General features: G+C 44.3%; 1 protein-coding gene across 1 annotated transcript in view; it reads left to right on the top strand.

Moving 5' to 3' along the window:
- The window catches only part of DHRSX (dehydrogenase/reductase X-linked), a 480,717-nt gene that overhangs the window by 65,289 nt on the left and 393,731 nt on the right, over positions 1-21,697 (top strand). The window contains exon 2 of the mRNA XM_069761561.1: positions 5,211-5,318. Coding sequence (XP_069617662.1) covers positions 5,211-5,318 — 108 coding nt within the window. The remainder of the gene's footprint in view (positions 1-5,210; positions 5,319-21,697) is intronic.

Below are 21,697 nucleotides of genomic sequence, written 5' to 3'. Positions count from 1 at the left end.
TCCTGTAAAACACCTGAAGGGTTAATAAACTTCTTGAATGTGGTTTTGAGCACCTTGAGGGGTGCAGTTTTTAGAATGGTGTCACACTTGGTTATTTTCTATCATATAGACGCCTCAAAATGACTTCAAATGTGATGTGGTCCCTAAAAAATATTGGTGTTGTAAAAATGGGAAATTGCTGGTCAACTTTTAACCCTTATAACTCCCTAACAAAAACATTTTTGGTTCCAAAATTGTGCTGATGTAAAGTAGACATGTGGGAAATGTTACTTATCAATTATTTTACATGACATATCTCTGTGATTTAAGGGCATAAAAATTCAAATTTTGAAAATTGCTAAATTTTCAAAATTTTCCCCAAATTTCCGTTTTTTTCACAAATAAACGCAAGTTATATCGAAGAAATTTTACCACTATTATGAAGTACCATATGTCACGAGAAAACAACGTCAGAACCGCCAAGATCCGTTGAAGCGTTCCAGAGTTATAACCTCATAAAGGGACAGTGGTCAGAATTGTAAAAATTGGCCTGGTCATTAACGTGCAAACCACCCTTGGGGGTAAAGGGGTTAATATAGGAGACAGTAAAAACAATAGATTTGCTCACCTTGGGTGGTTGTGTGAAGACACAACCACTATAAAGGTTTAGATAGCCAACTGCCCTATGGCTGGGGGAGAGATCCGCCAGAGGGAAATTACCAAAACAGAAAACAGCACATTTTAAAATTGCCGCTGCGACTGAAATGAAGTCTCTTGCTGCGATATTGTTAGAAAGTTCTTTATTGTCCACTGCGTGTTTCAATGCCGTAGTCATCTTTATCAAGTGTAGAAAAAACCAAACAGTCCTAATCTCTAGTATTAAAACCTTACCATTTGTCGGGTGTTTTTATCTTGAGTTTTGTCTGTTTAGTGGCCAGTGTGAACATGCGCCTACACGCTGCGTTCACACCAACTTGTATTCCAGTTCATCTCTTCAGGTTTTTTGTTTTTTTTTGAGCTGGACATTACATTCATTTAGCTGGGTCTCGGTCTCTCTCGTCCCTTATTCACACGCACATCACTTAACAAATGATAAGGTTTTAATACTAGAGGTTAGGACTGTCCCGAATATGGTCACCGTGATATGATGGGATGGCTATTATGTTTTTTTATAATGAAAATTATATTGTATAAGTACCCTATATTTTCATGCACTATTACTGTGTATCTATATACTGCAGGGTATTTGCTGATTGTTTTTATCCTGGGTTTTGTTTGTTTAGTGGCCAGTGTGAACATGCACCTACACGCTGCACGCACACCAACTTATATTCCAGGTCATCTCTTCAGGGTTTTTTACTCTTCAGAAAGATGCTTAGCAAGCTTTGTATGGAATTATAAAGTTTGCTATTCAGACTGATTAATTTTACGTTTTGCAATAATCACATATAAGATAAAGTATGACATTTTTTTGAGATATTCAAGTAAATTACTATTTCTACCTGCCAGCTGTATAACTTCCTGCTTGCTGCTACAAAGAAATCAAACATAATTTTATAAGACGAACCTTTTATAATGTCTTGCTGGCTGCACATGACAAGAGCATTTTTTAAAAACATTTTTCTCAATCTAATCTTATTAAAAGGAACCTGTCGCGTCCCCCATGCCCTTCAACCACCAGCATCAGACTATTTGTTGCTAATACCCTGCCTAACCAGCCCTGTATAGTGTTTAACATCTCGACCCATGTTTAAAAAAGGCTTTATAATAATAATAATCTTTATTTTTATATAGCGCTAACATATTCCGCAGCGCTTTACATTTTTGCACATATTATCATCACTGTCCCCGGTGGGGCTCACAATCTAAATTCCCTTTCAGTATGCTTTATAAACTTTATACTTCATATTCTTTGACTAGTTGATGTTGTTTTCCCCAGACTAGGCTTGTCCCTCACAGCATGTTATCACCGACCTGTGGGCATGATAACCTGATTGGCAGGAGCCAGTGTCATTGCCAGCTCTCTGCTAATCTCGCTCATGTGCTCAACTTTCTGTACCTACTTTATTGCGCCTCTAACGCCGAGTGTACGGTGCCCGGCTTCAGAGGCGCATGTCAAGAGGTGAGGAAGACACGAGTGTTGCAGGGAGCTGGCGATGTTATCATGCCCACAGGGCTGGCATAATAACATACTATGAAGGCCAACTAGTCTGGGGAAAACAACAACCCATCAACTAGTCAAAGGTCTAATTAGCATATGAAACGCAAAGTTTATAAAACCTTTTTGTCAACTTGCGTTGAGGTGTTAAACACTATGCAGGGCTGGTTAGACAGGGTATTGGCAACAAATAGTCTAATGTTGGAGGGTATGGGGGACCTAGCAGGTTCCCTTTAAAGGGAATCTGTTGCCAAGTTTTTGCCACCGAATCTGAGAGAAGCATAATGTAGAGACAGACCCTAATTCCATCAATGTGTCACTTATCAGCAGGGGATAATCTCTAGTGAACCAGATGCCATACAGTCCTCCACTTTCATGGGCTCTCTGTAACCCCACCCTCACCACTGATTGGAAGCTTTCTGCCTATGCACAGAGTATATAGAAAGTTTCCAATCCGTGTTGGGGGCGGGGTGATACAGAACTCCGCATTCAGAGAAGTGCTAGATCTGCAGCAGATTTAACAGTGATGTTATCAAAAGTGCAGCAAACAGACCGGTAAGTGATACATTGCTGTATTCAGGGTCTCTGCCCCAACATCAGAAGGGGTAGCAAGAATCTGGTGACCAATTCCCTTCGAGGCCTCATGTACCTGGTTGAATTACTTTCCTGTACAAGTTCTGAGTTGGACAAAGCTGTAATCTTGACTGATACTGTATTTCCATCTACTATATAATTGTCTAAGGGTCACTTCCGTCTTTCTGTCTGTCCTTCTGTCTGTCCTTCTTTCTGTCACGGATATTCATTGGTCGCGGCCTCTGTCTGTCATGGAATCCAAGTCACTGATTGGTCTCGCTAGCTGCCTGTCATGGCTGCTGCGACCAATCAGTGACGGCCACAGTCCGATTAGTCCCTCCCTACTCCCCTGCAGTCAGTGCCCGGCGCCCGCTCCATACTCCCCGCAGTCACCGCTCACACAGGGTTAATGCCAGCGGTAATGGACCGTGTTATGCCGCGGGTAACTCACTCCGTTACCGCCGCTATTAACCCTGTGTGACCAAGTTTTTACTATTGATGTTGCCTATGCAGCGTCAATAGTAAAAGGATCTAATATTAAAAATAATACAAAAAATCATTATATACTCACCATCCGTCGCCTTTCCTGCTCCTTGCGACGCTCCGGTAACCGCTCCATGCAAGTGGCAGGTTCCGGTGGCAAGAATGGTATGCGACAAGGACCTGCCATGACGTCACGGTCATGTGACCACGATGTCATCACGGGTCCTGCGCTACCAACCCTGGGACCGGAAGCTGCCGAGTGCACCGCACACAGGCGACATGACTACAAGGGCTCCCTCGGAGGGTGAGTATATGTTTATTTTTTATTTTTAACCTGTGACATACGTGGCTGGGCAATATACTACGTAGCTGGGCAATATACTACGTGGGCTGTGCAATATACTACGTGGACATGCATATTCTAGAATACCCGATGCGTTAGAATCGGGCCACCATCTAGTATGACCATAATTTCATATCAAAGCTATTGCACCATTGTCAGATGCCACATTATAACGGTATTATTTCCTATTGGCAGTGCACCATAGTATGGTGCCATATGGCGGCATGATACCCCAGCACATGCACCGCCTGCTTCTTTGTAATCTGGAACCATCAGTTCTCCAGTTGTTGTCACACACGTGACTTTGCAGCTGTCTGTATTTGTCCTTGAACCCTTTGCAAATGTAACTATATTATTAGCTTTGTAATAGCCCATTGGTATTTCACATTTACTTACAAATTAGAATTGGCAATTTTCTATTGATTTTACATAGACTATATATTATTATGTGTTTTCCATATTTTTAACTCTGATTCAAAAATGTACTTAGTTCCTTTAAATATCACATTCACTTTCCATAAACTTTCATCAAGAAATTGTAAATAATAATCACAAGGGTATTTATAAGTGCAGAAAGCCCATTGTGTTTCACAGTGAACTACTATTTCGGTAAGCGTTTATAAAGGATGCATACACATTTTTATTTACTATGCATCTGATCTAAACGAATAAAAACTTGGTGAAAAATGATTGGTTATTGGTTATATTACTGTATCCCATCCTCCATTTTCCTCAGTGAGAAGAAAAAAAAGATAAATAGTGAACTAATTAAACATCAATTTAGATGAAAACATGAGTGTTTGTGCCCATCCGCACTATTCCTGCGTCTGTCGCTGGGCAGCACTGTGCCTTCGTTACAGGTAATGCAGGCAATAATGAGTTAGTACTGTGTGATTCTCTGGGACTTCTGTTACATTCAGTAAACTGAAGTGTTAACCTCTATCTACAGTTTGGGTTACCTCCTTACTATTATTCCTGAGCGGGACTGCTTGCTGCTTAATTTCATGAATCCTTGTTCCACACTACCAGTTCTAAAGTTCACTTTGATCTGGCCCATTTCCCTGCTCTCTGCTCCTGTAGTGCTCTTTTGATTATTCAGTTTTTTAACTTCAGTCTGCATTTTGACAATCTGCTTACAATCACTTTTTGTCCCTGACCTTGACCTTCTGGTAACTACACCGCTTGACAACCCTTTCTGCTAGCCTGCTCCACTGGCCAGCAACCTGCTCCATAATTACTACTTTTTAATGTATATCTGTTATTCTAGAAGCTAAAGTGGGGAAGAAAATGTCAAAAATACAATTACAATTCAATATTTCTGACTCCCCATTTATATAAATTTTTCCTTATTTTAGTAATGTCTAATAAATGTGTAAGGACTCCTTGTGTCACAGTAATTGGATAGACGCTGCATCATAGGGATATACAGTATACGGTATATGTAGTAGCTTAAGATGAAATGATATTAAATATGTACAGTGCAGATATTTGCCACTTACAATAGAAATATAATCTTGCACTGACCATTCTCATAATTACTGGGTTATACTTAGATCATTTAATACACACCATAAGAACTGATTGTGAAGCAGTGTCACAACTTGGTAACATTAAGTTAATGTCTGTTCTCCAGTACTTGCTCTAAAGTATTTACCAATGTTTAATTTCTTGCAGTTCTCCCTCGACAAGATGGAAAAATTGCTATGGTCACTGGAGGTGCAAAAGGCATAGGATACTACACTGCAAAACATTTAGCAAGACTTGGAATGCATGTGATAATAGGTAGGTCCTTAATTTTCCCTTGCCCTGCTCTCATTGCTGTAAAATTATAATTGGGCCAACAGGAAATTCCTCTGTCACTATTTCAGAATAGACAGTGCTAGTGTGGCACCCCTAGGGGTATTTGCCACAAAAATAGTTACTGACAGTAAATACAAATACTAAAATAGCAAGACTGCACTACCACCTCCGGCCAAAAGGGGGAGCTCCAGAGACTCCCCTTGATCCATTCTGGTCTGAGAGAAGAAATGGGAGTTGGGCCAAGGAGCTGATAGTGAGAGGTCATACAGTTGAATCTCTAACAGCCCTGTGACTGTTACCAGGCCTAAATCACCGGCCTGAGGAGAAGAGGGATAGAGAAAAAGGACATTGTGAGAACCGGGTAGCATTAATCACTACCCAGAACAGGCGCAAAGACGGATACCGGATCCGTGGCTGTATTCATTATATATAATACAGCAACCGGAAAAACGTGAAGTGATATCAGCTTCACTAGGGTCGGATGCAGCAACAGACACAGAGTTCAGCGGTACTCCCAGAGGGGGTAAACCGATAAAAGGACTCGGGTTGCCCGTCGAACCAGGACCCGGAGGGGACAGATTGGGCCGGCAGCCAGTTCACATACAGCAGCAGGGCCACACAGAAATTGCGCACAATAAGAGGCGAAGACCCCGGCAGGGTCAAAGTAACTCAGAGTTCCCATACAGACTCCGGTGACAGGACTGGTTGTAAATCCTTTTATGTTAAAGTAAACTGGTTAAACGTTTCAGTGCCTCAGTCTTTCATTTGGACAATAGCCATCTATCCAGGATCGAGATCGTCACCGCTGGGAGAACTAGCTGCTGATCAAGTAAGTGCCTGTCCCCTCACAATACCCCTTACACTGTGCATTGCCTGAGGCCACAGCACCGGGTCAAGCCACCCGTGACATCCCCCTCAAGAGACAGACTCCATTGGTCCGGTGCTGGGTATCCCGGTCTCCTGGGCGTCACACTAGCATTAACCCCTTCAAGTCGCGGCCCTTTTTCGTTTTTGCGTTTTCATTTTTCACTTCCCTCCTTCCCAGAGCCATAACATTTTTATTTTTCCGTCAATATGGTCATGTGAGGGCTTATTTTTTGCGGGACAAGTTGTACTTTTGAACGACGCCATTGGTTTTACCATGTCTTTTACTAGAAAACAGGAAAAAAATTCCAAGTGCGGTGAAATTGCGAAAAAAGTGCAATCCCACACTTGTTTTTTGTTTGGCTTTTTTGCTCGGTTCATTAAATGCTAAAACTGACCTGCCATTGTGATTCTCTAGGTCATTACGAGTTCATAGGCATCTAACATGACTAGGTTATTTTTTATCCAAGTGGTGAAAAAAAATTCAAAACTTTGCTTAAAAAAAAAAAAAAAAAAAGTGCCATTTTCCGATACCCGAAGCGTCTCCATTTTTCGTGATCTGGGGTCGGGTGAGGGCTTATTTTTTGCGTGCCGAGCTGACGTTTTTAATGATACCATGTCGGTGCAGATACGTTCTTTTGATCGCCCGTTATTGCATTTTAATGCAATGTCACGGCAACCAAAAAAAGTAATTCTGGCGTTTCGGATTTTTTTCTCGCTACGCTGTTTAGCGATCAGGTTAATGCTTTTTTTTTATTGATAGATCGGGCGATTCTGAACGCGGCGATACCAAATACGTGTAGGTTTTTTTTTTTATTATTGTTTTATTTAGGATGGGGCAAAAGGGGGGTGATTTAAACTTTTATATTTTTTATATTTTTTTCATATTTTTAAAAACATTTTTTTTTTTTTTACTTGTGCCATGCTTCAATAGCCTCCATGGGAGGCTAGAAGCTGGCATAGCCTGATCGGCTCTGCTACATAGCAGCGATCATGCTGTGAGCGCCGACCACAGGGGGGCGCTCACAGCAGGCTGGCATCAGTAACCATAGAGGTCTTAAGGACCTCTATGGTTACCTTCCTGATGCATCGTCGACCCCCGATCATGTGACGGGGTCGGCGATGACATCATTTCCGGCCGCCCGGCCAGAAGCGCCGGTTAAATGCCGCTGTCTGTGTTTGACAGCGGCATTTAACAGGTTAATAGCGGCGGGTGAATAGCGATTTCACCCGCCGCTATTGCGCGCACATGTCAGCTGTACAAAACAGCTGACATGTCGCGACTTTGATGTGGGCTCACCGCCGGAGCCCACATCAAAGGGGGTGACACGGCATGCGCAGTAATAGTACGGCGCATGTCGTGAAAGGGTTACATGAAGGGTTAACTGACATGAAGATAGGTGTTATGACTCACCAGGTGAGGTGGATCCTCCAAGCCAGAGATCTGTGTGGGCTCTCGGACCACGGCCGTCAGTGCAGTAGATCGGAGAGGGACACGGACAGTTGAGGAACAGGAGACCATAGTCGGGTAGGCGGAGTGTGGGAGACTGAAGGCAGGCAGAAAACATCATGAAACCGCAGGCAGTCGAAGTGCAGGAAACTGCAGGTGTGTGGAGGACGTCAGGAAAACCGCAGGCAGGCAGATTACTTCAGGAAACCGCAGGTAGGTGGAGGATGTCAGGAAACCGCAGGCAGGCAGAGTACTTCAGGAAACCGCAGGTAGGTGGAGGATGTCAGGAAACCGCAGGCAGGCAGAGTACTTCAGGAAACCGCAGGTAGGTGGAGGATGTCAGAAAACCGCAGGCAGGCGGAGTACTTCAGGAAACCGCAGGTAGGTGGAGAATGTCAGGAAACCGCAGACGGGTGGATGGAGTGCAGTAGGAGGTCGAGCAGCACGGAAGTCTTAATGTAAAGGCTCAGTCAGATTGCCGTATAACACGAGCGACTATTGCATCGCAATGCTCTGACTGACCTTTGGCTCTCCTTACTCGAGCTTGACAGCATGCATTTCTATACAGCTGTCATGCTCGGGTCAGGAGAGCCGTTGGTCAGTCTGTGCACTGCGATGCGATCATTGTCCGCTTGATATGGCCGTTTGACTGTGTCCTAATGACATGACACATGGTGTGTCTCAGTGATATTTATATAGGCCCAGGCTGATGCTCACATGGGATGACACTGGGCCATCTGCAAACCCCAACATGGAACACATCAGAGTCCATTAAACAGGGGTAGAGGGAAGCAAGGCACAGATTCGGGATAGGTGCTCAACAATAGGGTGCAGTACCCAAATTGAACTCTCTGCAAGGAGAAACGTTTCCCCTTACACCTCCAGACAGAGGCCGCTCAGCTAGCCAAATCAGATTTCCTGCTTTGCACTAAGGAGTGGTTATACCTCGGAACATGTGTCTGCAAATAGAATTTCTAGTTTGGCTTCTTATCCTAAGTCATGTGGCTAGTCTAGTTAAAGGGTCGATAATGACTTCTAGGATTGCTTCATCCAGTGGGTGGCGTGGGAGTTCTGTTCCTTCTGAAGAGGCTATTTCAACATTATTGTAGTCATTCTTGGAGTCCTGGCTGAATGTGTAGTCATGACAAGTAGCATACTGATGCAATATAACCAATATGCCACAGCACTCCAATGTAATGTAAAGTAGAAATGTGTTTATTGAGAGATCAGCGTTGGTTTAGAATCCAAAACATGAATGACAGCCAATGTTTCGGTCCATTCCTACACCTTTCTCAAGGCCTGGGTGAGGTAGTTACCACATTTGTAACGGTCTCCAGGGATGCATTGCATTAGAGTGCCGTGGTTTACTGCTTACATTCTTGGATTTCTTTGGTTCCTACCACATCTTGACTGCCTACAATATTTCTTTTGCATACAGAAGCAACATTAGGAGTCAAATCAAGAGAGTTGTAGCAGAGAAAACCTTTGGTGAGCACTGGTACCTAAATAACATGTTGAGGCACAGGGAAGTGTCCACATTAGGCTTTAGGGGGTATTTCAGTATACAAAATAAAAATTTTCCATATTGAGTAAAAAAAAATTTAAATTGTTTCTCAAGCAATAACCTCTTATTTACTAACCCTAAATGTGATGCTCAAACCTCGCTGCCTGGGATTACAACCAGTACTTACATATCCTTGATAGAGCAGAAGAATTTCTTCAGAATGTTGCAAGAAATTTTCAGCGTTCCCACAGAAGCTAATGACAGAGTAGAAATAACTACTCATTATGGTCAAGAGAATCCCTTTTCAATGTACCTGCAGAAGAAGAGAAATGGAAGCATGTGACCCAAAGAAGCAGGAAGATGAGGAGGCAGTCAGTACCCATACCGCTAAAGAACTGCTACCAGGCTCTCATGCAGGACAACTACCAGATGTACATCAAAAAAGTGCTTTCCCACAAAGACCACTCCATTAAGCAATCAGAAGCCTCTTGAAGGGAGAAAAAGAAGTGCTGTGGTGAAGAAGAAAAGGAGTGTGATGGTCATGGAGAATTCCCTACTTAGAGGAACAGAAGCCACTATCTGCAGACCAGATATCACCTCATGAGAAGTGTATAGGGATGAGCGGATCTGTAGAAGTTCTGGTTCGGCAGAACTTGAGAAAAAGTTTGATTTAGGTAGCCGAAATTGACCGAAACCCCATATAAATCAATGGGGACCCGAACATTGGTGCTGTACAATGGTCTTAGTATTGGCTAGTGGGCTGCAAAAGAAATCAAGATGGGGGATAAGAGCAGGACAATTGCCCTGCAAACAAATGTGAATAGGATCATGATTTAAAATAACCTATAGAATTCAAACTAATAGTCTTGAAACAGGAGGCGGAGGTGTAAGTGGAGGAGTGGAGCAGTGCCTTGGGTGTATATTTTACTGTACTTGTTAATAAATAAATTTAAAAAATTATGTGGGGTCCCCACTATTTTTAATAACCGGCCAACCAAAGTGGATCTGCCGCCTAGGACCTCATTCTTATCAGCAGGGAGGAAATAGTTAAGGAAGTATAGGTGGCTGGGAATTTAGGAGGCATCGATCATGCTATCCTTGAATTGTGGATTACAAGAGGAGGAAGACCTGCGAGGACTCAGACTTTAAGGTTGGAGGATTGAGTGGGGGCAAGAATATCTTTCCAATTTCTTTTGTTATTCAATTCCAAGTTTAGTCTTAATTTTAAAGGGGTTCCCCATCACTAAAACACATTTTGCTCAAAAGTGCTGTTAAACCTTTCTATAGCAGAAGTATGTCCTCCTGAGGTTTCTTTCTTTGTTTCTTTATTTTTTGATCCCATATACTAGTATTTCTACTGGCAGATCTGGTTCTTTCTGTGCAGCACTTCCAGCTTCACTGGTTTCGGCCATGGCCTGGCAGCTCTCTGCATTCCCTGCTATCAGAGCTATAGTACTGTGTGTGCCATGAGCTCCCAGCCCTCCCTCTCCCTCTTGGGTCACTCTTGTGTATATATTGCTTGGTGCGTGCTGTGATTTGACAGCCCTCGCTGTCCTACCTACTGTGCCACTGTGTGTGATTTTTACAGTTTGCATATTTAATTTCCCAGAGGATCATGCATAATTCTCCTCACTCTACATGCCAGGCCTAGCTTGTCACACTTCATGAGGAGAAACTTTAACCTTTAGATCTCAGTATTAAGCCTCTCCTACAGCCAAATCAGATCTCATACTTAGCATCAACGAGGGGCAATAACCAAGAAACACCGTGTCTGCAAATTGAGATTCTGGTTTTGATTTTATCCTAAGTCCTATTGCAAAGGGTTACTAGTGACCTTTGCTACTTCCAGTAGGTGGCACTAGAGTTCTAGTCCTCGTCCTCTCTGAAGAGGTAATTTACATATTTACATCCTTTTCTCCCTCTAGCTCCCTCTCTTTCGGTCCCGTGTGAGCTCCCTCTCTTTCGGTCCTGTGTGAGCTCCCTCTCTTTCGGTCCTGTGAGAGCTCCCTCTCTTTCGGTCCTGTGTGAGCTCCCTCTCTTTCGGTCCTGTGTGAGCTCCCTCTCTTTCGGTCCTGTGTGAGCTCCCTCTCTTTCGGACCTGTGTGAGCTCCCTCTCTTTCGGTCCTGTGTGAGTTCCCTCTCTTTCGGTCCTGTGTGATCTCCCTTTCTTTCGGTCCTGTCTACATTAGCACCAAACTGGCAAACCGCTAAGATGAGCAGGTCTCCATATGTAGACTTTCTTGAGCAGATCTGGAAGCTCTTATGATTTGATGGTAGTGGGGTAAATAGTCCCCCTATATAATTTCCCTATGTGAAGGTGAAATGATACCAGTCAGTGGGGTGCTTGAAGCTGGATGCAATAGTGTGGTAAGTGTGCTTAATGTAAGACTACTGAAACGGGGTAAAGTGGGCCATTCTGGGTGTAAGTATCTTGCCTATAAAGGAAGGGGCGCAAGTCATGGCATGCTTTTTGTAGGGAGGCATTGGCTGTCTTGATCCCACTTTTCTCGGTCTCACTACTGTGGAGGGGTTGTGACGTTGAATATCGCTCGCAACCATCTCTCAGAGCTTTCGCTATAAGAAAGGTTCGGGACACTTCTCTAGAGGGAGCTTATGAGGTTTCTGAATACTGTTTATACATTGCATTCAGTTATGGGCTCCTAAGGGCTTATTCAGACTTCAGTGAATTTTCTTGTATGCTAAAAACGGTTGTTAGTTTCATCAATGATTCTTAACAGAATGTCATCAGCGTTTGGTCAGTGTCCGTTTTTACCATCAGAGTTTGGTCAGCGTTTTTCTCAGGTGGAAAAAAAAGTGATGATGGTTTGTCAATCTTCTCCTGTGTGAGCTCCCTCTCTTTCAGTCCTGTGTGAGTTCCCTCTCTTTCAGTCCTGTGTGAGCTCCCTCTCTTTCGGTCCCGTGTGAACTCCCTCTCTTTCGGTCCTGTGTGAGCTCCCTCTCTTTCGGTCCTGTGTGAGCTCCCTCTCTTTCGGTCCCGTGTGAGCTCCCTCTCTTTCGGTCCTGTGTGAGCTCCCTCTTTTTCGGTCCTGTGTGAACTCCCTCTCTTTCGGTCCTGTGTGAGCTCCCTCTCTTTCGGTCCTGTGTGAGCTCTCTCTCTTTCGGTCCTGTGTGAGCTCTCTCTCTTTCGGTCCTGTGTGAGCTCTCACTCCCTCTCCTGTTGTGAGTTCTGTTTTTGGGCTCCCTCTGGTGGTTACTGATGGTACTGGGTGACTTGTGTTCTCTGCGGTCTCTGGTGTCCACCTGTTCCATCAGGTTATGGGAGTTTCCTATTTAACCTGGCTTTTTTGTAATTTCCTTGCTGGCTATCAATGTAATCAGCGTGTCTTTTTACCTCTGCTCCCTGCGTCTGTTATCTTCAGGACAAGCTAAGTTTTGATTTTCCTGTTCCACGTTTTGCTTAATTTTTGTCTTAGTCCAGCTTGCAGAGATGTGATTCCTTGCTGCTGGTTGCTCTAGTGGGCTGAAATTACTCCTCATGTTCCATGAGTTGGCACATGAGTTCAAGTAATTTCAGGATGGTTTTTTTGAAGGGTTTTTCGCTGACCGCGCAGTTCACTTTTGTATCCTCTGCTATCTAGCTTTAGCGGGCCTCATTTTTGCTGATTCTATTTTCATAACTACGTATGTGCTTTCCTCTCATTTCACCGTTATTACATGTGGGGGGCTGCTATTTCTGTGGGGTGTTTCTCTGGAGGCAAGTGAGGTCTGTGTTTCTTCTTATAGGGGAAGTTAATCCTTCGGCTGGCGCGAGACGTCTACGAATCATCGTAGGCACGTTCCCCGGCTACTGCTAGTTGTGTGTTTAGGTTCAGGATCGCGGTCAGCTCAGGTTCCATCACCCTAGAGCTTGTTTTGTTTTTGTGCTTGTCCTTTTGTGATCCCCTGCCATTGGGATCATGACAGTATAGCCGGCCCGAAAAAATTGGTCATCGTTTTGGCTGAAGTAGGAGGAAAAGTAGTCTGAGGAAGTTTTTTTTTTTTTTTTTTTTCTCCTCCTCAGTGTTTGCTGCCTAGCCTTAATTGCAGCTTGACTGCTTCTTTCCTCCTCTTAATCCTTGAATGGCTCTGACCTCAGCTGTTTATCATGGATGTCCAGAGTTTGGCTTCCAGCCTGAATAATCTTGCTGCTAAGGTTCAAAATATACAAGATTTTGTTGTACATACGCCTATGTCTGAACCTAGAATTCCTGTCACAGAGTTTTTTTCTGGAGATAGATCTAGTTTTCTGAATTTTAGGAACAATTGCAAGTTGTTTCTTTCCTTGAAATCTCGCTCCTCTGGAGACCCTGCTCAGCAGGTCAAGATTGTTATATCTTTCCTGCGGGGTGACCCTCAGAATTGGGCATTTGCATTGGCACCAGGGGATCCTGCGTTGCTCAATGTGGATGCGTTTTTTCTGGCATTGGGTTTGCTCTATGAGGAACCTAACCTAGAGATTCAGGCTGAAAAAGCTTTATTGGCTCTCTCTCAGGGGCAAGATGAAGCAGAAATATATTGTCAGAAATTTCGGAAGTGGTCGGTGCTTACTCAGTGGAATGAGTGCGCTCTGGCTGCAAAATTCAGAGATGGCCTTTCTGAGGCCATTAAAGATGTTATGGTGGGGTTCCCGGCGCCTATAGGTCTGAATGAGTCCATGACTATGGCTATTCAGATTGATCGGCGTTTACGGGAGCGCAAACCTGTGCACCATTTGGCGGTGTCTTCTGAACAGGCACCTGAGATAATGCAATGTGATAGAATTCAGTCCAGAAGTGAACGGCAAAATTATAGGCGGAAAAATGGATTGTGATTTTATTGTGGTGATTCAGCTCATGTTATATCAGCATGCTCTAAACGCACAAAAAAGGTTGATAAGTCTGTTGCCATTGGTACTTTACAGTCTAAGTTCATTCTGTCTGTGACGCTGATTTGTTCATTATCATCCATTTCCGTCGATGCCTATGTAGATTCAGGCGCTGCCCTGAGTCTTATGGATTGGTCATTTGCCAATCGCTGTGGGTTTAGTCTGGAGCCTCTGGAAGTTCCTATTCCTTTGAAAGGAATTGACTCTACACCTTTGGCTATGAATAAACCTCAGTACTGGACACAAGTGACCATGCGTATGACTCCCGTTCATCAGGAGGTGATTCGCTTCCTGGTACTGTATAATTTACATGATGTCTTAGTGCTTGGTCTGCCATGGTTACAAACTCATAACCCAGTCCTGGACTGGAAAACAATGTCTGTGTTAAGCTGGGGATGTCAGGGGGTTCATGATGATGCATCTCCGATTTCTATCGCTTCATCTACTCCTTCTGAGGTTCCGGTATTTTTGTCTGATTATCGGGAGGTTTTTGAGGAGCCTAAGCTCAGTTCGCTTCCTCCTCACAGGGATTGCGATTGTGCTATAGATTTGATTCCCGGCAGTAAATTCCCTAAAGGTCGTTTGTTCAATCTGTCAGTGCCAGAGCATACTGCTATGCGGAATTATGTTAAGGAGTCCTTGGAAAAGGGACATATCCGTCCATCTTCGTCCCCTTTGGGAGCAGGTTTTTTTTTTGTGGCCAAAAAAGATGTTTCCTTGAGGCCTTGCATAGATTATCGTCTTTTGAATAAGATTACAGTCAAATATCAGTATCCTTTGCCATTGTTGACTGATTTGTTCGCTCGCATTAAGGGGGCTAAATGGTTCACTAAGATTGATCTTCGGGGTGCGGATAATCTTGTGCGGATAAGGCAGGGTGATGAGTGGAAAACCGCATTTAATACGCCTGAGGGCCATTTCGAGTATTTGGTGATGCCTTTTGGACTTTCTAATGCTCCTTCTGTCTTCCAGTCTTTTATGCACGATATTTTCCGTGAATATCTGGATAAATTTATTATCGTGTATTTGGATGATGTTTTGGTTTTTTCTGATGACTGGGAGTCTCATGTTCAGCAGGTCAGGAAGGTGTTTCAGGTCCTGCGGGCCAATTCTTTGTTTGTAAAGGGTTCTAAATGTCTCTTTGGAGTCCAGAAGATTTCTTTTTTGGGGTATATTTTTTCCCCTTCTACTATTGAGATGGATCCCGTCAAGGTTCAGGCTATTTGTGACTGGACGCAGCCTACATCTCTTAAGAGTCTACAGAAGTTCTTGGGCTTTGCTAATTTTTATCGTCGCTTCATAACTAATTTTTCTAGTGTTGTTAAGCCTTTGACGGATTTGACTAAAAAGGGTGCTGATGTTACTGATTGGTCTCCTGCGGCTGTGGAGGCCTTTCAGGAACTTAAGCGCCGGTTTACTTCTGCTCCTGTGTTGCGTCAGCCAGATACGTCGCTTCCTTTTCAGGTTGAGGTCGATGCTTCCGAGATCGGAGCGGGGGCGGTTTTGTCACAGAGAAGCTCCGATGGCTCAGTGATGAAGCCATGTGCGTTCTTTTCTAGAAAATTTTCGCCCGCTGAACGGAATTATGATGTTGGTAATCGGGAGCTTTTGGCCATGAAGTGGGCATTTGAGGAGTGGCGTCATTGGCTTGAGGGTGCTAGACATCGTGTGGTGGTCTTGACTGATCACAAAAATCTGATGTACCTTGAGTCTGCCAAGCGTCTGAATCCTAGACAGGCTCGTTGGTCACTGTTTTTCTCCCGTTTCAATTTTGTGGTTTCATACCTGCCAGGTTCAAAGAATGTGAAGGCGGATGCTCTTTCTAGGAGTTTTGTGCCTGACTCCCCTGGAAATTCTGAGCCCACTGGTATCCTTAGGGATGGGCTGATTTTGTCGGCTGTCTCCCCAGACTTGCGACGTGCTTTGCAGGAGTTTCAGGCGGATAAACCTGATCGTTGTCCGCCGGAAAGACTGTTTGTTCCGGATAATTGGACCAGTAGAGTCATCTCCGAGGTCCATTCTTCTGTGTTGGCAGGTCATCCTGGAATATTTGGTACTAGAGACTTGGTGGCCAGGTCTTTTTGGTGGCCTTCCTTGTCGAGGGATGTGCGTTCTTCCGTGCAGTCTTGTGGAGTTTGCGCTCGGGCTAAGCCTTGCTGTTCTTGGGCCAGTGGATTGTTGTTACCTTTGCCTATCCCGAAGAGGCCTTGGACGCACATTTCCATGGACTTTATTTCGGATCTCCCTGTCTCTCAAAAAATGTCCGTCATATGGGTTGTGTGTGACCGCTTTTCTAAGATGGTTCATCTGGTACCCTTGCCTAAGTTACCTTCCTCCTCTGAGTTGGTCCCTCTGTTTTTTCAAAACGTGGTCTGTCTGCATGGCATTCCGGAGAACATCGTTTCTGACAGGGGATCCCAGTTTGTGTCTAGATTTTGGCGGACGTTCTGTGCTAAGATGGGCATTGATTTGTCCTTTTGTCTGCATTCCATCCTCAGACGAATGGCCAGACGGAACGAACTAATCAGACTTTAGAAACTTATTTAAGGTGTTTTGTTTCTGCTGATCAAGATGACTGGGTTTCCTTTTTGCCGCTTGCCGAGTTTGCCCTTAATAATCGGGCTAGTTCTGCTACCTTGGTGTCTCCTTTCTTTTGTAATTCGGGGTTTCATCCTCGTTTTTCCTCTGGTCAGGTGGAGCCTTCTGATTGTCCTGGAGTGGACATAGTGGTGGATAGGTTGCATCGGATTTGGAGTCATGTGGTGGACAATTTGAAGTTGTCCCAGGAGAGGGCTCAGCAGTTTGCTAATCGCCGTCGCCGCGTGGGTCCTCGACTTCTTGTTGGGGACTTGGTGTGGTTGTCTTCTCGTTTTGTTCCTATGAAGGTCTCTTCTCCTAAGTTCAAGCCTCGGTTCATCGGTCCCTATAGGATCATGGAAATTCTTTACCCTGTGTCGTTTCGTTTGGATCTCCCGGCATCGTTTGCTATTCATAATGTGTTCCATCGGTCGTTGTTGCGGAAGTATGAGGTACCTGTCGTTCCTTCGCTTGAGCCTCCTGCTCCGGTGCTGGTGGAGGGTGAATTGGAGTATGTTGTGGAGAAGATCTTGGATTCTCGTGTTTCCAGACGGAAACTCCAGTATTTGGTCAAGTGGAAGGGTTATGGTCAGGAGGATAATTCTTGGGTGATTGCCTCTGATGTTCATGCTGCCGATTTGGTCCGTGCTTTTCATAGGGCTCATCCTGGTCGCCCTGGTGGTTCTCGTGAGGGTTCGGTGACCCCTCCTCAAGGGGGGGGTACTGTTGTGAGTTCTGTTTTTGGGCTCCCTCTGGTGGTTACTGATGGTACTGGGTGACTTGTGTTCTCTGCGGTCTCTGGTGTCCACCTGTTCCATCAGGTTATGGGAGTTTCCTATTTAACCTGGCTTTTTTGTCATTTCCTCGCCGGCTATCAATGTAATCAGCGTGTCTATTTACCTCTGCTCCCTGCGTCTGTTATCTTCAGGACAAGCTAAGTTTTGATTTTCCTGTTCCACGTTTTGCTTAATTTTTGTCTTAGTCCAGCTTGCAGAGATGTGATTCCTTGCTGCTGGTTGCTCTAGTGGGCTGAAATTACTCCTCATGTTCCATAAGTTGGCACATGAGTTCAAGTAATTTCAGGATGTTTTTTTTGAAGGGTTTTTCGCTGACCGCGCAGTTCACTTTTGTATCCTCTGCTATCTAGCTTTAGCGGGCCTCATTTTTGCTGATTCTATTTTCATAACTACGTATGTGCTTTCCTCTCATTTCACCGTTATTACATGTGGGGGGCTGCTATTTCTGTGGGGTGTTTCTCTTGAGGCAAGTGAGGTCTGTGTTTCTTCTTATAGGGGAAGTTAATCCTTCGGCTGGCGCGAGACGTCTAGGAATCATCGTAGGCACGTTCCCCGGCTACTGCTAGTTGTGTGTTTAGGTTCAGGATCGCGGTCAGCTCAGGTTCCATCACCCTAGAGCTTGTTTTGTTTTTGTGCTTGTCCTTTTGTGATCCCCTGCCATTGGGATCATGACACTCTCCATACTGTGTCATTTGGCGCTCTAGTTCTGCTTGGGCCTCATTCAGCCATTGCACTGAAAAGGAGAATCTGTTTACGTACGAGAAAATCACTGATGGAATACTAATGGTAAAAATTTAAACACCAAACACTGATAAAATTCGGATTAAAACACTAATGACACTTTGATCGGTTTTGGAGTATGTGAAAAGCCACGATCGTCTGAATGAGGCCTATTGCTGGAATCTGCCCTCTTTCATATTGTGCCCCAGACTGTCTGATCATGGAGCGAAGGCACAGTAGCCGGCATTACATTTACTGAGAGCGCCAAGCTAAGTCTCATCCCTGCATGCTTAGGATAGATAAGAACTGTAAGCCCTGCACCAGCAGTGCCATGGATTCTCATATTAGAACACAAGGTGTGATGGATGGATCAGGGCTAACCGCAGTCTGAGCACTAGCAAGGCTATGGCGGTTGCCATTGATAATGTTCTGGTTCATTAAAGGAGAGTATGCAAATAATTCTAAAAATTATTTTACTTCTATAGCACCAACCTATTCTGGAGCACTTTACAATTCTGTGAAGACATTTACAGACAATATAGGACAGTGCAGAGTAACACATAATTCGACAATTACCAAGAAACAGGACCCTGCTAACAAGCTTACAATCTATGAGGAAGTAGGGGAGACACAAGACAGGATCGTCCAGGATCTGTATAAGTACAGATCAAAAGTGCTATTGATTGTATGAAGGGTGAGGAGACAGACGAAGAGGGACCAGATTCTGTGGAAACTTTAAGAAGTGAGAACAGTGAATAGTTAGATTAGTGAGGTGAGGTGATAGTCTAAGGGTACCATCACACAGTGGCATTTTGATCGCTACGACGGCACGATCCGTGACGCTCCAGCATCGTAACAATATCGCACCAGCGTCGTAGACTGATGTCACACTTTGCAATGTACGACGCTGGAGCGATAATTTCATGACGTATGTGCGATGTAGAAGCCGTTGGTTACTATGCGCACATCGTATACAATATCGTGCACACCTTTGTTACACCATGCGATCATGCCGCCACAGCGGGACACTAGACGACGAAAGAAAGTTTCAAACGATCTGCTACGACGTACGATTCTCAGCGGGGTCCCTGATCGCAGGAGCGTGTCAGACACAGCGAGATCGCTGGAACGTCACGGATATATCGCTGGAACGTCACAAATCGTGCCGTCGTAGCGATCAAAATGCCACTGTGTGACGGTACCCTAAAGAAAACTGTCTCATGAGTAAGACTGCCTGGTGCAGTCGAAACGGGTCAACTGGGTCATGTCGACCATGTAAATGTTTCTTTTGTATGCACTATATTTTCTTTTGGAAAAGGAAAATCCAGTCCTGTTGAGCTTTTTCTATTTACCTACGGTAATATCGGGTTAAGGAAGGTTAGCAAAGGGAGGAAACACAAGGAGTTCAGTTTTTGAATGATCTAGTTTCGGATGGAGGGAGGACATGATGTTATAGAAAGCAAACAATCTCTGGTATTTTCTCTTAATGCGGGGGTGATGTCATTATATGTGTATAATTGGATGCCATTAGCGTAGTGGTGCTGCTGAAAACCAAATCGACTGATGATTTGTCCAATAGGGGCAGTATGTAAGGAGAAGAGGAGGGGACCTGGACTGAACTGAATTGTCACCTTTTCATGAGCCGAGTCTGACACTCACTGCTATAATATTCTCTAGCACTCAGGAGTCCTGCACTCTGTCTACGGCAGTGGTGGGGGACCTCAGGCCAGTGGGCCGTTTACAGCCCATGATTACATTTTATCCGGCCCTAGGCTGTTTCCTAGGGACTGCAGTGTTTGGGCGGCAGCTGTGTTTTGATAGCCGCCAACCCTTTTATTTTCTTCTTGCTTTGTGAGCATGTGCATGCAGCGATCACTACTGAACACTGGGCATGTGCCGAGAAAGATTACGTCCTGACACGAGTGCCAGAGTCCAGACGTACTTTGTGGGCAGAGTTAGTGCACAGTTTGTATGGCCCCTGAAGGATGGTATAAATGTCCAAATGACCCTTGGCAGAAAAAAGGCTCCCACCCCTGATCTACGGCGTATACTTGTGTAACTGTATTTACTAAACTAGCAGAGTGGTCAAATCTTTTAAGGCATGACAACTGCCAGTTATCTGTTATCAGATTCTCCCATGATGATTCTATGAGATTATCCATACATGGAGCAATGGTATTAGTCCAAATACAGTAAGGTATGTTTAGTAGGCAAAAGTGAGTTTCCTTCAGAACAGGGCTGTGGATACATGATGAAGAAAGCTCCATCTCCCAGTTTCCTTTCATTTCCTGCATTTCTGATCTGTTCTGTATAGCATGATCCTTGATGAGAATCTATTCTAATTCCAAGCGTTACAGTTAGTCTGTTGTTTCAGTAACATAGTAACATAGTTAGTAAGGCCGAAAAAAGACATTTGTCCATCCAGTTCAGCCTATATTCCATCATAATAAATCCCCAGATCTACGTCCTTCTACAGAACCTAATAATTGTATGATACAATATTGTTCTGCTCCAGGAAGACATCCAGGCCTCTCTTGAACCCCTCGACTGAGTTCGCCATCACCACCTCCTCAGGCAAGCAATTCCAGATTCTCACTGCCCTAACAGTAAAGAATCCTCTTCTATGTTGGTGGAAAAACCTTCTCTCCTCCAGACGCAAACAATGCCCCCTTGTGCCCGTCACCTTCCTTGGTATAAACAGATCCTCAGCGAGATATTTGTATTGTCCCCTTATATACTTATACATGGTTATTAGATCGCCCCTCAGTCGTCTTTTTTCTAGACTAAATAATCCTAATTTCGCTAATCTATCTGGGTATTGTAGTTCTCCCATCCCCTTTATTAATTTTGTTGCCCTCCTTTGTACTCTCTCTAGTTCCATTATATCCTTCCTGAGCACCGGTGCCCAAAACTGGACACAGTACTCCATGTGCGGTCTAACTAGGGATTTGTACAGAGGCAGTATAATGCTCTCATCATGTGTATCCAGACCTCTTTTAATGCACCCCATGATCCTGTTTGCCTTGGCAGCTGCTGCCTGGCACTGGCTGCTCCAGGTAAGTTTATCATTAACTAGGATCCCCAAGTCCTTCTCCCTGTCAGATTTACCCAGTGGTTTCCCGTTCAGTGTGTAATGGTGATATTGATTCCCTCTTCCCATGTGTATAACCTTACATTTATCATTGTTAAACCTCATCTGCCACCTTTCAGCCCAAGTTTCCAACTTATCCAGATCCATCTGTAGCAGAATACTATCTTCTCTTGTATTAACTGCTTTACATAGTTTTGTATCATCTGCAAATATCGATATTTTACTGTGTAAACCTTCTACCAGATCATTAATGAATATGTTGAAGAGAACAGGTCCCAATACTGACCCCTGCGGTACCCCACTGGTCACAGCGACCCAGTTAGAGACTATACCATTTATAACCACCCTCTGCTTTCTATCACTAAGCCAGTTACTAACCCATTTACACACATTTTCCCCCAGACCAAGCATTCTCATTTTGTGTACCAACCTCTTGTGCGGCACGGTATCAAACGCTTTGGAAAAATCGAGATATACCACGTCCAATGACTCAC

This window comes from Ranitomeya imitator, chromosome 3 (assembly GCF_032444005.1).
Source record: "Ranitomeya imitator isolate aRanImi1 chromosome 3, aRanImi1.pri, whole genome shotgun sequence".
NCBI classification, from domain to species: Eukaryota; Metazoa; Chordata; class Amphibia; order Anura; family Dendrobatidae; genus Ranitomeya; species Ranitomeya imitator.
Note: the sequence above shows the minus strand (reverse complement) of the source record. Positions and strands in the feature narration are given on the sequence as shown.